Here is a 16,562-nt window from a genome sequence, read left to right on the forward strand (position 1 = left end):
TTTGATAGGGCGTCGTAAAATAACGATTAAGAATTGAAACGAAACCTATAATTTAAGCGCCATATTCCACAATTTTGTAGTCATGATTAAAATGCTTTGGTACAGAGTTCAACCTCTGCTTACATTTACGTCCGAACAGACAGGTAGAATATTTGTAGACGGAAAAATAGAGGTGGGTATATACAGTGCCCATGCGGGAACGTAGTGCCTATGGCTGCTCTAAAACACCTGCAAGGAAAACTGAACCTTAAGAGGCAAAGTAAATGAAGATGAGAATTCATCTTTTAATACAGTGTATGGAACGCAAATGACATTGCAGTTATGTGGGATTGAAGTCTTGCATTATGCACCATATTCACCAGATGGCTCCAAAAATACATTTTTTTTTTTTACTCACATACCTCAAACAGGACATGAAAGGAAAGAAATGGTAGAGCTATAATGGACTGTGGGCAGCAGTTTTGGCTGCTTACCATAAAAAATATTCTGCAGTTTGAGGGGAGATAGAAAAGCTTTCGGGCTGTGCCAGTAAGTGTAGTGAGTTAAGGGAGGGTTATGTTAAAAAATAAACAACTATCAATCAAATCTTGTAGTATTTTCCGACGGGCTAAAACCTTGTCAACCCAATTTCGTATAATAAGTGAACTTCTGAGGCGCCCCATTTCTATGAAGTCCTATCGGAATCAATCGGTGGGTTTGAAAATCTTTGCAGGCGTAGTTAGTCTAATTCATTTTACACATACACGGAAACACAGAGTGAACAGTAAGTAATTTCATTAATTTTATGGGGTTATTCTTTGAGATATTTCAAACAAAAAATTTCAATACAGTTTTGCGCGGTTTTGCTTCCTTTTCGAGATAATTTTTTTAGATATTAAAAATTTCATAGCATGTTTTTTGAAAGACATTTGTTTAATTGCCAATACGCTCAATCAATTTAAGAGAGCAGTGTATTATGATGATAAATGATTGACCGAATTTTGGATTTGTCCTTTAACCCTCGCAGCTTGGCGGCTCTAGAATTTCGTGCTGTTTATCTGAGCTCTGTTTGACCCCAAGAAAATTTGTTGTTAATAATTAGTACATTTTATAGCTTAATACATTTATACATATTTTTACAATATAAGCAAATTGAAAAAGTTTATTGCACCTACAATTTATTCACTATGTTTAAACAATTAATTAATTTAATTAGTTTAGTGGTAAACTAATAATAATAATAATAATAATAATAATAATAATAATAATAATTCTTAATCTTCCTCAACTTGGTGAGGTTGCCAAAGACAAAGAATGTTAAACAGTAACATTGAAGATGTGACATTAAAAAAAGTCTTACAAGATGTTTGTTTACAATAAACTGAAATTTATGGTAGATAATGTTTTACAATAATTAAAATTTGCAGTAAAATAAAATAACAGATACAAAATAGAATGAGAAAATTCAACTATAATTTGAAAGTACACATGTCTCCCTAAAATCTGCAGAGAACCCTTCAAAGCTATCACAGAAATTTCCTTATTTGTTGTTGTTGGGACTCCAACTTTATGACGGAATGACACAAATTGTTTTGTTATGATCCCTCTAGCACCCACCATTAATCAGATGACTTCTACATCGCTGAGTGTATATGATGTTTTGTAATAAGAGATAGTTGGTTCATAAATTGCCTTTTTCTCTAGATTAACCTCTTGGGGTTGATTCTGATGCGTCTCGAATCTGATGATCGGATCCAGAATATAACCTTTTGTCTCTACAGGTTTAAATGTTATAATATCAATACGCCGAAGACTTCCGGTATCCGCTATTCCATGGACTTCTTCATAGATAGTGTAGCAATTGGATGTAAGGCATGTTGCCTTCACAGACCTGCTGTCACGAAGAGTTTCTATTATCAATTAAGAGGACACAATCACTTTTCTTGAAATATAACACAAAAAGGAAATTGTTATTAGAACATGTATTAATTATTATGTTTAGACAATTAATTAATTAATTTAGTCTCATCACTTGCTGCAGTAGAAATAACAAGATCATGGGTGGGCAACTCGTGCTCTCAAAGTGTCAACACAACCTCAGTCAGGTGGAACGAACTCTGTACTAGCTGTAGTGTCTGTATGCAAGGCACAAGTTTGCTCGTGTGTGCAGCAAGTGGCGGCTCGTTTTAAGTGAAAAACAAAATAATCCTCAGATCATTTCCCTTTAGTGATGAGTCAAAAGAGAAAGATTTTTTTTATTAAGAACGGAAGTAAAGCTGTATTAGGTTCTATTACACTTTTCTTCGCATGACATTTAAATGTTACAAATAAGCATAGTGAAGGTTTTAATAAAAAAATACTGTCTAGATCTGCTTTAGAATAGCTAAAGGTAAAAATGGGATATCAACAATGTGAGATTGATATCAAATATCGTTAGCACGTTGTGTGTGCGAGTTACAGAATTGCACGACATAATGATCGAGTAGTTAAAAGCATTCATGGATAAATTTGAAATGTGGCAGTATCATGTAACACATAGACAACTTAACTTTCTTTGGCTACAAACTATCTTTAAGAGTGATAAGAAACTCTTCTTATCAAATATAAGGCCCTACTTCAAGACCTACAGCAGAATTAACTGGTAAGTGAGAATTGACAAGGAATGGATATTTTTCTGAAATTCTTTTGGCTTACAGCCGATAGAAAATGCTGAAAGTTTATAGCTTGAATTGATAAATCTATAGAACAGCACACCACTCAGATTCCAGCGAAATCAGAAATCGAACTGTTCGTAATGCTACCTAAATGAGAATTTCCACATATACTCTTTGCTTCCACATTATGTGTTTGAGGCAGAGTTTAATCCAAGAAAGAAGTGTAAAAACTCTCAATATACAGAAATTGTTCAGAAGTAAGTTTATTTCATTTGCCGTGACATGTAAAAACTACTTCCTTGAATTTGTGATTGTTTGCGAATATAGAATATTGCCTTTCTGAGAACAGAGGAATGCTCCTTAATGAATAAATACTTGTAAATTCTCGCGTTCTATGTTTAAAATGAGATTCATAATAAGAAATATTAACAAATAGAGTAATAAGCCCATATCTGTGGAGTAACGGCTAGCGCGTCTGGTCGCGAAACCAGGTGGCCTGGGTTCGATTCCTGGTCGTGGCAAGTTACCTGGTTGAGGTTTTTTCTGGGGTTTTCCCTCAACCCAATATGAGCAAATGCTGGGTAACTTTCCGTGCTGGACCCCGGACTCATTTCGCTGACATTATCACCTTCATCTAATTCAGACATTAAAAAACCTAAGATGTTGATAAAGCGTCGTAAAATAACCTACTAAAAATTTAGTGTAATAATAAATAAGTGTTGCAGGTATATTTCTTGTATCTTGAAAAGGTTGTATTCAGTTTGTATTTCTAGTACTAAATTAATTTACAAAGTTTCGAAATAATACGATTTTGTTAGGTGTGTTTAGGTACAGTCAGTCTAAAATTACTATAATTGTTGTACCAGCGTCATTCTGAAATTCAAATCATGAGTAGATATCACGACCACCTGCATGAGCCGCTAGAGCACAACGTGGCAATGAACTGCTTCTGCAGAGAAACTACAAACAATTTATAACTGCTGTGGCTGGCTCCGTCTGTCTTTCTATCTTTCAAGGTTTTTTTCAACACTTTGTGAGCATGAGTTGCCCATCCATGAACAAGAAGCTAATTTTACAAATGGAAAATCGTTACCTTGAACTTACAACATTTTACCCATAGCCTACATGGTCGTTTATGCTGTATTTGTTTCATTTGTTCACTTTTAAAAGTACACATTCACTTAGTTTATAACAAACCTTACCATACCATATGATATCAAACCATACCATGTCATACACCGCTCACTAGTAGGTTAACATATTATTAAACTTACCACATTTCAGATATGTACAAATAATTGTTCTTCCTCTGACACATACCGTTAAGTGAGATGTACTGCCTGATAATAGATGTACATATCAACCAGAATCTTCGGTGCTGGATGCCGGACTCATTTCACCGGCATTATCACCTTCATTTCATTCAGACGCTAAATAACCTAGATGTTGATACAGAGTCGTAAAATAACCAAATAAAATAAAAAAAATCAACCAGAATCTCAGAGTATACGTATGTTTTGTTAAATAATTTTTAAATACAATTGTTAGTCACTGACGTAGCTCAGTCGGCTAAGGTACTTACCTCTCGATCTGAAAATGTGTTCAAGCGTAGGTTTGATTCCCGCTTGTTCTGATTACCTTTGTGGTGTTTTTTCGGAGGCTTTTCCCAACTGTAAGGCGAATGTCAAGTAGGCTATGGCGAATTCTCTGTCTCATATCGCCAAATATCATCTTGCTATGACCAGTCCCATCGACGCTTAATAACCGATTAGATGATACAGCGTCGTTAAATAACCAACTAAAAATACCATAGATAAGAAATTAAAATGTAAGTTAAAATATGCAAATTAAATTAAAATTGCGCTGATTAAGGGAAATGCAGAAAATTGGAAAGATGGAGAATGCTCGGTTTGCAGTGAAATACCTGCCTTTGGACAGAACACTCTGGCTGAATGAATGAATGAATGAAATACTGCACATAATAAATGTATTATTATGGCTATTATTTTTTTATTTTAATTGAGTCTCAGTACATTTTTACATAATTTCTATTCTTATTCGGCGTTTAAAAGCCATAAGTAAGTATTGTAGCCTACCAGAGACGATGCCAGTAGAAGGATTTAATAGACTAGAGCCCATCCAAAGTTAACCCATGTCCATCCTTTTCCCCTCCCACCATCTGATTCCAAACAAATATACAGAAATGCAACTAAACTTGTTTGAGAACACTTTCAACTCGGTTCTTTTACATTAATATAATCATTAAGTATAGTACACTTACCAACAAAGCAGTCCATGGTTTAAATCCTGGCGTGACCAGAGATTTATCATGTTTGTCCCTTGTCTTGTACTTGCCCTGTGATGCCTCTGCGATGGCCCTACATCATGCTGACCTCATCATCAAGGAGGCTGCACAATGTGAGTTTATTGTTAGTTCAAAGCAGTGGCGGCTTTTCAAGGGGGTTGCAGGTTTGTACACCCCCCAGTAATGTTCCTACTATTAAATTTGTTACTATTAAAAATATAATTTTATTTTACAATTTTCATTCATGACTATCTACAGCTGGCGTCTTGTTTTGTACGTCTGCAGGAGCCTCCGAGCCTTTTGGTTTGCAAAGATGTTGAAAACCTAGGGAAGGTAGTTTATTGAGATGTTCGGCTAATGTGGGGACAGAGGGTTAGAGGCGTGGTCTACTGCTTTCCTCATTGAGAACGGTTTGTCGCACTCCCTGACATGGACACCAACGTCAGTGCAGAAGAAACTAAATTCACTGGGAAAGTATCTGTTTCAACTAGACATTTGTCCGTAGTAATAAGCATGAAAAATGTATTCATTCCGCTTGTGCAACGAACAGTCGCATATTACTTTCTCAATCTACATGCACACAAACGGCACAATACATAAAGGAGCTTGTATTTTGCTTTAAAGTTCTAAGAGTTGTCGTTCTGACAATAAGTGCTGCTATCTCCCGACAGCCTACGAAAGCTGCATTTGAATTTTATGAACGAAAACGTTGCACTTGGTACTTGGTAGCATTCTGATGACGATGTTGTGCTCAAATGTTTTTCAGAGGGGTAAATCGCAATATAGAGAGTTCCGCCCACGACCCCTTCCACTTTTGGACTTTCTGTATAAATAGGTATGCTTGTATTGAGCCATTTTACTTATTAATTGCATATAAATTAGCTTTATATGTATACGCCCTCAGGTATACACGGTTTTAAACTTTAAAGTGAAGTATGTTTAACTCCTCTTCCATATCCATTGTGCACCACCATATTTTCAAACCACCAGCCGCCACTGGTTCAAAGAAACACCAAAAACATTCTAGAGGATGTTATAGTACTTAAAAATGGTCAACAATTTTTCCTTAGCTACTACTTTGCACTGTTGGTTTAAACTTGTATCCATATTCTTTATTTAAAGTTACATCTTATAAGTTATGTACCGGTACCATATTGTGAAAAGAAAGTTTGAAGATCGAATTTTGTACTTTTTCAGTCTTTAAAAATGCTGGACAATTTCTATTTTTTAAAGAACACCTGCTGAACAGAGGCCAATACATTAAAAATAAAGACATGGACGTCTAGTATGCCTAACTATGGGTTAAAAATGGGACAAGTCCATGTCCATACTCGCCTCGGCTATTGACGACCCACTGTACTAGGCCTACCTCAAAATTTTGGAGTGGGCGAGCAAAAGCATGCCTTTATTTTTAAAATACACAAACACTGATCCTTGTAAGAAAATGATAAAATAGTTCTGACACTTGAAAGAGAAATTTAGAACCATAAAAGTTAATGAATGTAGGTATTATATTCAATCATCCTAATTCTTTCTGTTTTAAGCCTCGTGGCCTATGAATTAGTAATTTATTCGGTTATCCCAAACTTCTCTTTCCTTTAGGCTGGTGGTGTAGGAGTTATTTGGGTATCCTGCCAATATCAATCCTCGTTACATGTTTTCAATCTGTAAATTAGTCCTGAATAATTTCCAAAATTTGGCTGCATACCGGTATGTAATTGTTTCAAGATGTCCGAGTTCCTTTTGTGATCCAAAAGTAAATACCCAGCTGTTTCTTTATATCACATCTCTGCTATTGTTGAGTGATTATCCGATTTCTTTACACAGTCCAGGCTTCACTTCCATATAGCTTGCCAGACTTTTATAAATTTTGAGTTGGGTGTGCTTTTGCACTAAAGAGAATCTCCATAATTTTATACATTTTGATATTTTCATCATCATCATCATCATCATCATCATCATCATCATCCGATGTTGACTTTGGCTTCCTCAATTGTCGCCATCTTTTTCTCTCTTTTACCAGTCTTATCAAATTTTATATCCCAGAATCCTCACACTTCCGAGGCCTTCTATCTTAATTTGGAATGTCTGCGCTCTCGGTGTCCTCTAGGATTACCGAATAATACTGTACCTTTTGTGTGGATTCTCTTTCACACATACGAGCTACATGACCTGCCCATCTTCGTCTGGCTGCTTTTTTATATTTAATAACTTCTGGTTTATCATATAATTCTTCTGATAGTTTCATAGATAAACCTCTTTCTTCAACATATGACATTTCAGAGTGTTTGTAATTTAACATGTTGAAGAAATGTATTGAAACAAATTTTACTTCTGACATGACATTTTCCAAAGAAGGATATCGCCAAAATAAATGATCCTGCTACTCGTTTTAAGTCAGTGGTTCTCCACTGCTGTGGAGCAACGGTTAGAATGTCTTAGTGTGAAACGAGCAAGCCCAAGTTGAAATCCTGGTTGGAGTTTTTCCGAAGTTTTCTCTCAACCAACTGAAGCGGAATTGCTGGGTAACTTTTGGCATTCACCTCGGACTCATTTCACTATCATTTATTCACATATCATTGTCATCATTACCATAGCCTGGGTAAAGTTTATAGTGCAGCATGCTGCATACATACTGTACAACAATGTGACCATTTGGCGACAAATATCATTCACAGAACAGAAGTCTCAGGCTGCGGTGCAAGCTTTTGGGTCCCTGCTTCATAAAAAAAATCAGTGGTTCCCAATCTGCGGGACTCGACACCCCTCCCCGCAGGGACGCGAGATATTTACAGGAGAAGGCACAGACAACTCGGAAGGGGGAAAAAATATGACCTGATAAATAGAGAAATTAATGGTACTTATTAAAACTTATGAGTGAGAGCATTTTTTTATAGTTGGAAATTTTCAACAATGGCCATTACGAAAAAGAAACACCACAGTCATATGGACGTGCAGAATGACCTCAGCTAAGCCTTAACCACTTGACACCGAACACAGCCACCGCCGTAGCTCTGTCAGCTAAGGCGCTTGCCTACCAATCCGGAGTTGCGCTTGGGCGCGGGTTCGAGTCCCGCTTGGGCTGATTACCTGGTTGGGTTTTTTCCGAGGTTTTCCCCAACCGTAAGGCAAATGTCAGGCAATCTATGGCGAATCCTCGGCCTCATCTCGCCAAATATCATCTCACTATTACCAATCTCATCGATGCTAAATAGCCTCGTAGTTGATATAGCGTCGTTAAATAACCAAGTTAAAAAAATAATAAAAAAAGGATACCGAACATTAAGGAGTTCCTTAAAGAAAAAAAATGTCTACTGTTCCATTGATATTCATGTTCTTATGAGTTTCTTCACACGATTAAAAAAATTGCTGCTAAAGGTAAAAAGAGTTGTTCCTGTGCATTTTAATTCAAACTGTTGTTTTTAATATTCCAGGTGAATTAAAATGAGTGGAAATAATTTAATTGCATTAAGATATTCTTGTTTCAGATGGATATCCCTTCAAATACTGCCTTTTTTGTTGAAATTAGTTATTATACTACTGTAATTAGCTCTCACTGAGGTTTTGGCTAATATGTACATCTATTATCAGGCAGTACAATTCACTCGACGATATGTGTCATAGGAAGAACAACTGTTTGTATACATCTGAAGTCTAATTAGTGTAATGTGTAACTAGACAGAGTGGGAAAGCAACTGGCTTTGCTTCATGAGTGATGCCTTATTGGTATCACTTGTGAGGTTCAAATCTGTCTTCGGACAGTTGGCCAACAACTACCATGATTTTTTAAACTCTCTCATTTATTCTACATTATTCTCAAATATAAGTATTCCTGAGAAAAACAGATTTGTAATAAATTGGGGGAGGGCAAGGGAGTTGCAGGGTTATAAAGGGGAATGCCTATTGGGAAAGGTTGGGAACCACTGTTTTAAGTTGCAGATGGTACGATTAAGTTCGTCTTCTGAATATTATTTCATGAATATGTTTAATTAAAAAAAAAAATTACTTGTCAATAAGTTATGTTTTGCAATTCCTTTACAGTTATGGGTTCATACATAATTTTAATAAATAGATCATGAGTAAATTGTATTCAAATGTAAAGTACAAATTTATTATCAACAACGAATTATAAATTAGTTATCAGGTAATATACACTTTTAGGTCATATAAATCTTTGTCCTCTTCATGACATAGTAAATACACTGTACAATAATTGATACTGATACTGGTATCATTTCGTACACTTTAGAGTTTATTTTCATATTACAATCCATACATACTAAATTTGGAATCGGAAATAAAATAGTCACTTATTCTTCGTAACATAACTCATTATTGGTACATCAACTTAACCCATTACTTGAGATATGGAGGTAGTTTAGTTTGGAATAATGGATCTCACTAACTTTATCATCATATTTACTCCATATGAGAAATAAAATTTCAATTGAGAGTACAAGTGAATGTTGTAGTATGACTCAATCAATCAATCAATCAATCAATCAATCAATCATTCAATCAATCAATCAATCAATCAATCTCCTCATGAGGAGCATAGGGCATTCACAAAGTGTCTCCATCAGACCCTATTTGTAGCAAACTTCTTCACTTCGCTCCATGTTTTCCCCTCCCTAGAAATTTCCTCCAAAACTCTTCTCTTCCATGTATTTTTTGGCCTTCCTCTTGTTCTACTACCCTGGGGGTTCCAATCCAAAGCCATTCTTTCTACTGCTCCATCTTCTTCCCTGATTGTGTGCCCTATCCAATTCCACTTTCGTCTTTTGATTTCTATTGTGATTTATTTCTGATTTGTTATCTTCCATAGTTCTGAGTTTGTGATTATAGGCTATCTGGCCATCTAATTTTTAAAATTCTTCGTAAACATCTAGTAACATATGTTTGCAGTTTATGTAGTATGACTAACATTACATTTTGTGCCCCTGAATTCTTTATGGAAGCCATTTTAATCAATTACCAGTATTGGTATATTTCACATTTACTCACAAAACACACAAATGCTCAGAATATTAAAAGTACTGGCATTAACTAAAATGTAAAACAAATTATCCGTATTACTTGTAAATTAAAACAATAAAAAAATCTGCATATATAATATTCCACAAAAACACTTATCCTCATGTTCAAGTGATTAGTCTTTAAGTGAAGGTAGCACAATAAAAAAACTACAAAAATATATCTACGCTGAATACAATTTTTACATCTTTCACATTGATAGTGACTAAAGTTATTTAAAAAATATAAGACCACAAATATGTATAAAAATAAAGTGAAACATCTGCTTATTACAATTAAAATAATAAATATACACTGTATTTATACTCCTGCAGTACCATAATAATTGAAGACCTCCCCAGAAAAAGGATGTAACATCAAATTAATTAAATATGTGACTTAGGTGGAAAAAGTAATTTTGAAGCATTCATTTACAACAATAAATGATTGTATCCAATAGTTAAATAAACTCGTATCCTTGAATAGTCAACTAGTTCTGCATGTAAGATAGGCCTAACAAAATATGCTCCTGATATTATTTTCCTTTCTCCTGAAACTTGTATTATAGATTTATTGGTTACACAAGGAGTCTTCAATTCTTCGTGAAATGTAGGAAAAATTACTTACATCAGAATATTGACATCAAAAGTTGTACTTTCCTGGTAAAAGTACAGAACGAATGTACAAAAATTAGTCACAGTGCTATCAATACACTATCCTCAAATATTTAATTAATTATTAGTACCGGTAATATATAGTGGGAGGTATGAAAATACGTAAGTATAATATGTACTCTTGTCGCATCAAAATGTTCTGAATTTTTGTGTTAGTGATATGGAAACCTTAGGTGGAATATCCTCGTTGGGATTATAAAAGGAACAAAGATATAAGGCAGGAACTTTAGTTACAACTGGCAGTTTTGTTAGATCTTCTAGGAAGCACAATCACACTGCATATAGACAAGCAAATATGGCTCATTCAGTATATACACACCAATAGCACAACTATCACAGTACCGGTATTAAGCAAAAAATCATCTGTGCATTTTATAAGCGAACTTCTCTGTTAAAAATACTCCACTATTTATTTTCAGACAGCGAATTTTCGGTCCCTGCACAGCGACAGACGTCATGTTTCTTGGAGTAGGTGAGGGAGCATAGCAATGAGTTTAATGATTTCCCTGCAACTGACATGCACCTAATGTTCAGTATCGGGACTGAAAATCGGCTGTCTGTTTATCACTGTACACATTGCAGCTATTTCATCATTTCTATTTCATGAAATAAACGTTATAAAAAGTTTAAATACGAAAAGTCACAGTTCAAAATTGTGTAATAATGAATATTGTTTCGGTATAATTCTTTAAACATGATATTTGCAGTACAATCTTTCTAGAGTAAGAATATGGAAGATACGGTTACTGATGATAATCAAGTATTCTCAAATAAAAGGGAAAGAATGAAGAAGATAATCTGTGTGCCATAAACAAAAGCACTTTCGAAATATGTATTATATGTCTTTCTCGTGTTAAATTTTACTTTACCTGGTTAACATGTTTCGGCCTGCTATTGGCCATCTTCAGAACTGGTTGAGAAACATGTTGACCAGGTACGGTAAAATTTAACACGAGAAAGAAATATAATACATATTCCAAAGTGATATGGTGTTAAAAGTTGTGTAATCAAGATGTATAAAAAGGCACTTTGTTCAAGGGAGAAACAGATATAATTCAGGTATGTACTATTTGTCTGAGATTTTGGGAGGAGCCAATATCTATTCGAAATAAAGAAATGGTTAGGAGTGGTAATTATGGCAAAGATGAGTACTATGTCATTCTCATAGGAAGTGGCGTCAAACAGTCCAGTAGGATCCTTTAGTCCTGAAAGAAGTTAACAAACCCATGTATTGTGGGTCCCTATCACCATGGCATGGCGCGTCCTCAGGTTGCGGATAGAGGAGACGGCTCCAGATATGGAGGGTAGCTGCGAATATAATGAATTAGCAGTCGTGGACAGCCGATAAGAGGTGGTCCTCCAGCTTGGGGGTTGGGCGAAGGGCTAACAACCCATCATCGTAAAAAACAGCTTGTTACGAATCCATACAATAAGTACCTGACATAATTACGAACATTAAATACAGACGTTTGAGATGGGCAGGTTATGTAGCACATACCGGTATGAGTAAATCTAGAAATGCATATAGAGTGTTAGTTGGGAGACCAGAGGGAAAAAGACCTTTGGGAAGGCGAGACGTAGATGGGAGGATAATATTAAAATAGATTTAAGGAAGGTAGGATATGATGATAGAGACTGGATTAATCTTGCACAGGATAGGGACTGATGGCGGGCTTATGTGAGGGTGGTAATGAACCTGCAGGTTCCTTGAAAGCCATTTGTAAGTAAGTAAGTTAACAAACTTACTCCTTGAACTGAAGAAGGTGATGAAGTTGACAGGCATCTCAACAAAAGTGCGGAATTTGTTACACAGTCAATGATGATAGTTCTGTTTAACAATGTATAAAATTTCTCATTTCATACTAATACCATATTCCTTAGCGACGTTGTCAGCAATAACCAATTTCTGAACATCAGTGGCACCAGCATAAATCTCAGTGATGCGGGCATCACGGTAATGCCTTTCAGCTGGCATGTCAGTCACATAGCCCATACCTCCAAGAATCTGTACACAATTATGAGCCACAAATGTTGCTGCTTCTGATGATGCCAGTTTAGCCATTGATGAATACTGGCAAGAAAAAAAAAAAAACAATATTAATCATCAAAATAATATTTGACCACAAACCCAAGGGATGGCAGCAGAATTTTTAATCTGGAAGGGGGGGAGGCAGAGGTAGGGCGAAACATTAGCTTGAAGAAACAGGGCTACGTTAAAATTGTGAACTGTTAATGTTGTAAAAAAAGGCAACTATTCTTGTTATTAAATACGTATGTAAATGCAGTATAAACAATCCTCAAACACATAAATTAAGAAGATCAATGAACGTTTTTTATGCTATTATTTTCACATTTTCACTCCAGTTACATCCCATATAAATCCTGACATCCTATATAGATAGGTCTAAAGACAGTGGGTCTCTATCCTGTAGATAACATGATCTTACACATTTTAACTAGGGCCTACACATTTTTTCCTTCAAAACTAGTAATACAATGGTCCACCCTTAGCAAAGTAAGGTATATCGATCAAGTTCATAAACATGATAGTTACGGTACTGTACAATAAAATAATAATAATAATAATAATAATAATAATAATAATAATAATAATAATAAAATATTTCCTAACTGAAATTTTATTTTATAGAAGAGATAATATCTTATGGCTTGTTAACTACATCCTGTCCCATCTTATGGTTTGTTAACTACATCCTGTCCCATCTTATGGTTTGTTAACTACATCCTGTCCCATCTTATGGCTTGTTAACTACATCCTGTCCCATCTTATGGTTTGTTAACTACATCCTGTCCCATCTTATGTCTTGTTAACTACATCCTGTTCCCTGTTGAATTGGTTCGTTCTCCTCTGGGAAATATAGCTTCAAATACTTGATTATCTATCAAACAAGATATACGAATTTTTATGGAAGTATTTACATTTCTTATTTGGTAGACTTATAAAGTTCAATATGTCATATTAAATAGAAGAATAGTGTGATTTTTCAATATCTACCGTACTAGGTAAAGTTTGTGCAGAAATATATTATTACGTTCAATTATCATCTACTTAGTATTCAAGTTTGAAACCAGCAAAATGTTTTGTTTACTTACCTTTGTACTTTTCACACCAGTATCACGTATAACTGCTGCTCTCCAAGTCAGAAGACGAGCAGCTTCTAATCTCAATGCCATGTCAGCCAATCTTTGCTACATGTACAAAATAAATCGTAAAATTTTTAAGAGAGTTCATCTCTTTAATGTTAATAAATGAATCGGTCATTTGAGAAACAACAATTCTTGCACCAAAATGAGTTAATTACGTAAGTCAGGCTTCATCTGTAGTGTTTCGTATGGCACTGATTTTTGTGTTCCTTTGAGTAACAACATAAGTCAGTGACTTGTGTTGTTTGTTGTTTCTCTAATAAACAGTGGTAAACAGCTAACCGCTGCACCATATTTCTCCACGACTTAAAATTAACAGCTGGCTTATGTACGCTGTGAATGTAATTTAGGATATTTCATTATTATAGTTTATATTATGTGATTTTGCGCAATTTAGCAGAGTTTACAAATACTGTTTGTGAAATGGATGTGTCGGAAGTTGCTGTAACTACAAAATCTATCGACAAGTCGTCCCCAGGTGGACACATGCTCCACATGTGAAGAACTTTCGATTAAATTGAAAAACATATTCTTAAAAACGCAGCTAAGACAGTGCATGCAAAGAGATAATGATTCATCTTCACTGTGCTAAAAATGTTTTAAATAAAATTAGTGAAGTAAGGGTCCAGACAAATTCTAATGGGGAAGTAGGAGGTATTTTTATTGACTACTGTGTATGATGAATTTGCAACTACCCACCATCCTATTCAAGACACTTTCTACCTTCGTCAGCTGACTGTGAGTATATTTTATATTCACAACCTAAAAGATGACAATGTTGTCATTTTTATTTACCATGACTGTAGCAACCAAGAGTCCAAATCAGGTTTATAGCTTTATTTTGAAATATCTTTAGGAGACCTCCGGTATGAATGATGTTGAACATTTGCACATTTTCTCAGACGTGCATAGAGCCCAAAATAAAAATCACACTCTGTTGAGGCTGGCGAATGCACTTGTGGCATCTGCTAATAAAGTATACCTTATTGGTTTCTCTCCATAAATGACAAGAAAATGGAGGACATATGAAAATTTAAACCATATGTACCAGAAGTACAAGATGTCCAGCTCTTATACAAAGAGATTTTTGTATTGCAAACCAAGGACTCTGTTACAAAGCATGAGATGTTGGATTGAGAATAAAGGTGGTATTTGCGTGTTGTTTAGCAACAAACATGATGAAATGCTCTTTAACATTTACTGTACTACCTGAAACACAACCATTAACTTGAGAAACACCACAAGTCAATATTTTGAAAAGCAGTTTCCTCTTAAGTAACGCACACAATCACACTCTATTTTATACAATATATATAAGAAAGAGTATGAAGTGTGTTTTATATTTTGTACAAGTTTTTAAATTAAAATCGAAAAGTAAGAGGAAATTTTTTCCAATTTCCAGAAAGTAGTAATTCTTGATTTATGTTGTTTCTCAAATGATCAATTCAATTATAACATTAGCAGTGGCGTATACTGGTTAAAGGGTTTGGGCTACTGCTGACCCTATTATTACACAAAATATATCTAACAATTACTTTAATTTTAATTACTGTACTATGGTAAAACTAATAATACAAAATTATTACATTATGTTATATTATAAACTTTTTCTTTTGTAATTTCCTTGGGCTACCGCCGGTAGCCCCGGTAGTCCGCAAAATACGCCCCTGAACATTAGAATGAAAAGTGCGAAAGGTACTTCACCAAAATTCTAAAATCATACCAATACTACGAATTCCATACTGATGTAAGAAATAGACCTTGCCTCAAAATCAAGGCAGGAATTACTATTTCAAAGAGTAGAAAAATAGAGATTTAAAGACTGAGGAATTTGGGGGAGGGGAAGGAAGAAGAATTTCTGCTAACTATGAAAAAACCAGAATATTGTACGAAATGGAAACATAAAAATTGGAGATTCATCCTTCATAGAGGTGGAAAAATTCAAATATCTTGGAGCAACAGTAACAAATATAAATTACACTCAGGAGGAATAAATATGGGAAATGCCTGTTATTATTCGGTTGAGAAGCTTTTGTCATCTAGTCTGCTGTCAAAAAATCTGAAAGTTAGAATTTATAAAACAGTTTTATTACTGGTTGTTCTGTGTGGTTGTGAAACTTGGACTCTCACTTTGAGAGAGGAATAGAGATTAAGGGTGTTTGAGAATAGGATTCTTAGGAAAATATTTGAGGCTAAAGGGATGAAGTTACAGGAGAATGGAGAAAGTTACGCAACGCAGAACTGCACGCAATGTATTCTTCACCTGACATAATTAGGAACATTAAATCCAGACGTTTGAGGTGGGCAGGGCATGTAGCACATATGGGCGAATCCAGCAATGCATATAGAGTGTTAGTTGGGAGACCGGAGGTAAAAAGACCTTTGGGGAGGCCGAGACGTAGATGGGAGGATAATATTAAAATGGATTTGAGGGAGGTGGGATATGATGATAGATACTGGATTAATTCTGCACAGGATAGAGACCAATGGCGGGCTTATGTGAGGGTGGCAATGAACCTGCAGGTTCCTTAAAAGCCATTTGTAAGTAAGTAAGTAAGTATGAAAAAAACCAGTGCTTGTAGAAGTGAACACAAAGAAAGAAGAAAGAAAAAAAAAAGTAACAAAGGTGACCATACTTTCATATTGTACACTCATGGAAAGAAGAAAATGACTAACACTGATATGCGAATAGTCAGACTGCATAGTTGCGAAGTAAATTTCACACATTTTTATGTAATCTTACAACTTTCGTTTCTGCGTTTTAACATATAA

At 35.1% G+C, this 16,562-nt stretch overlaps 1 protein-coding gene across 4 annotated transcripts in view; it reads right to left on the minus strand.

The window, feature by feature from the left end:
• The window catches only part of LOC138715216 (short-chain specific acyl-CoA dehydrogenase, mitochondrial-like), a 62,610-nt gene that overhangs the window by 32,921 nt on the left and 13,127 nt on the right, over positions 1 to 16,562 (minus strand). For 2 of the 4 annotated variants that reach the window (XR_011336187.1, XR_011336188.1), the window contains exons 8-9: positions 13,740 to 13,835; positions 1,597 to 12,696 (exon numbers count right to left, since the gene is read on the minus strand). Coding sequence is in view for 2 of the 4 variants with exons in the window: in XM_069847889.1 (XP_069703990.1) it covers positions 12,478 to 12,696; positions 13,740 to 13,835 (315 nt within the window). In the remaining 2 variants the exon portion in view is untranslated. Of the gene's footprint in view, positions 1 to 1,596; positions 12,697 to 13,739; positions 13,836 to 16,562 lie in introns of those variants that run through there. The other 2 variants (XM_069847889.1, XM_069847890.1) reach the window with 1 other exon arrangement.

Source organism: Periplaneta americana, chromosome 15, assembly GCF_040183065.1.
Source record: "Periplaneta americana isolate PAMFEO1 chromosome 15, P.americana_PAMFEO1_priV1, whole genome shotgun sequence".
Classification (NCBI taxonomy): Eukaryota; Metazoa; Arthropoda; class Insecta; order Blattodea; family Blattidae; genus Periplaneta; species Periplaneta americana.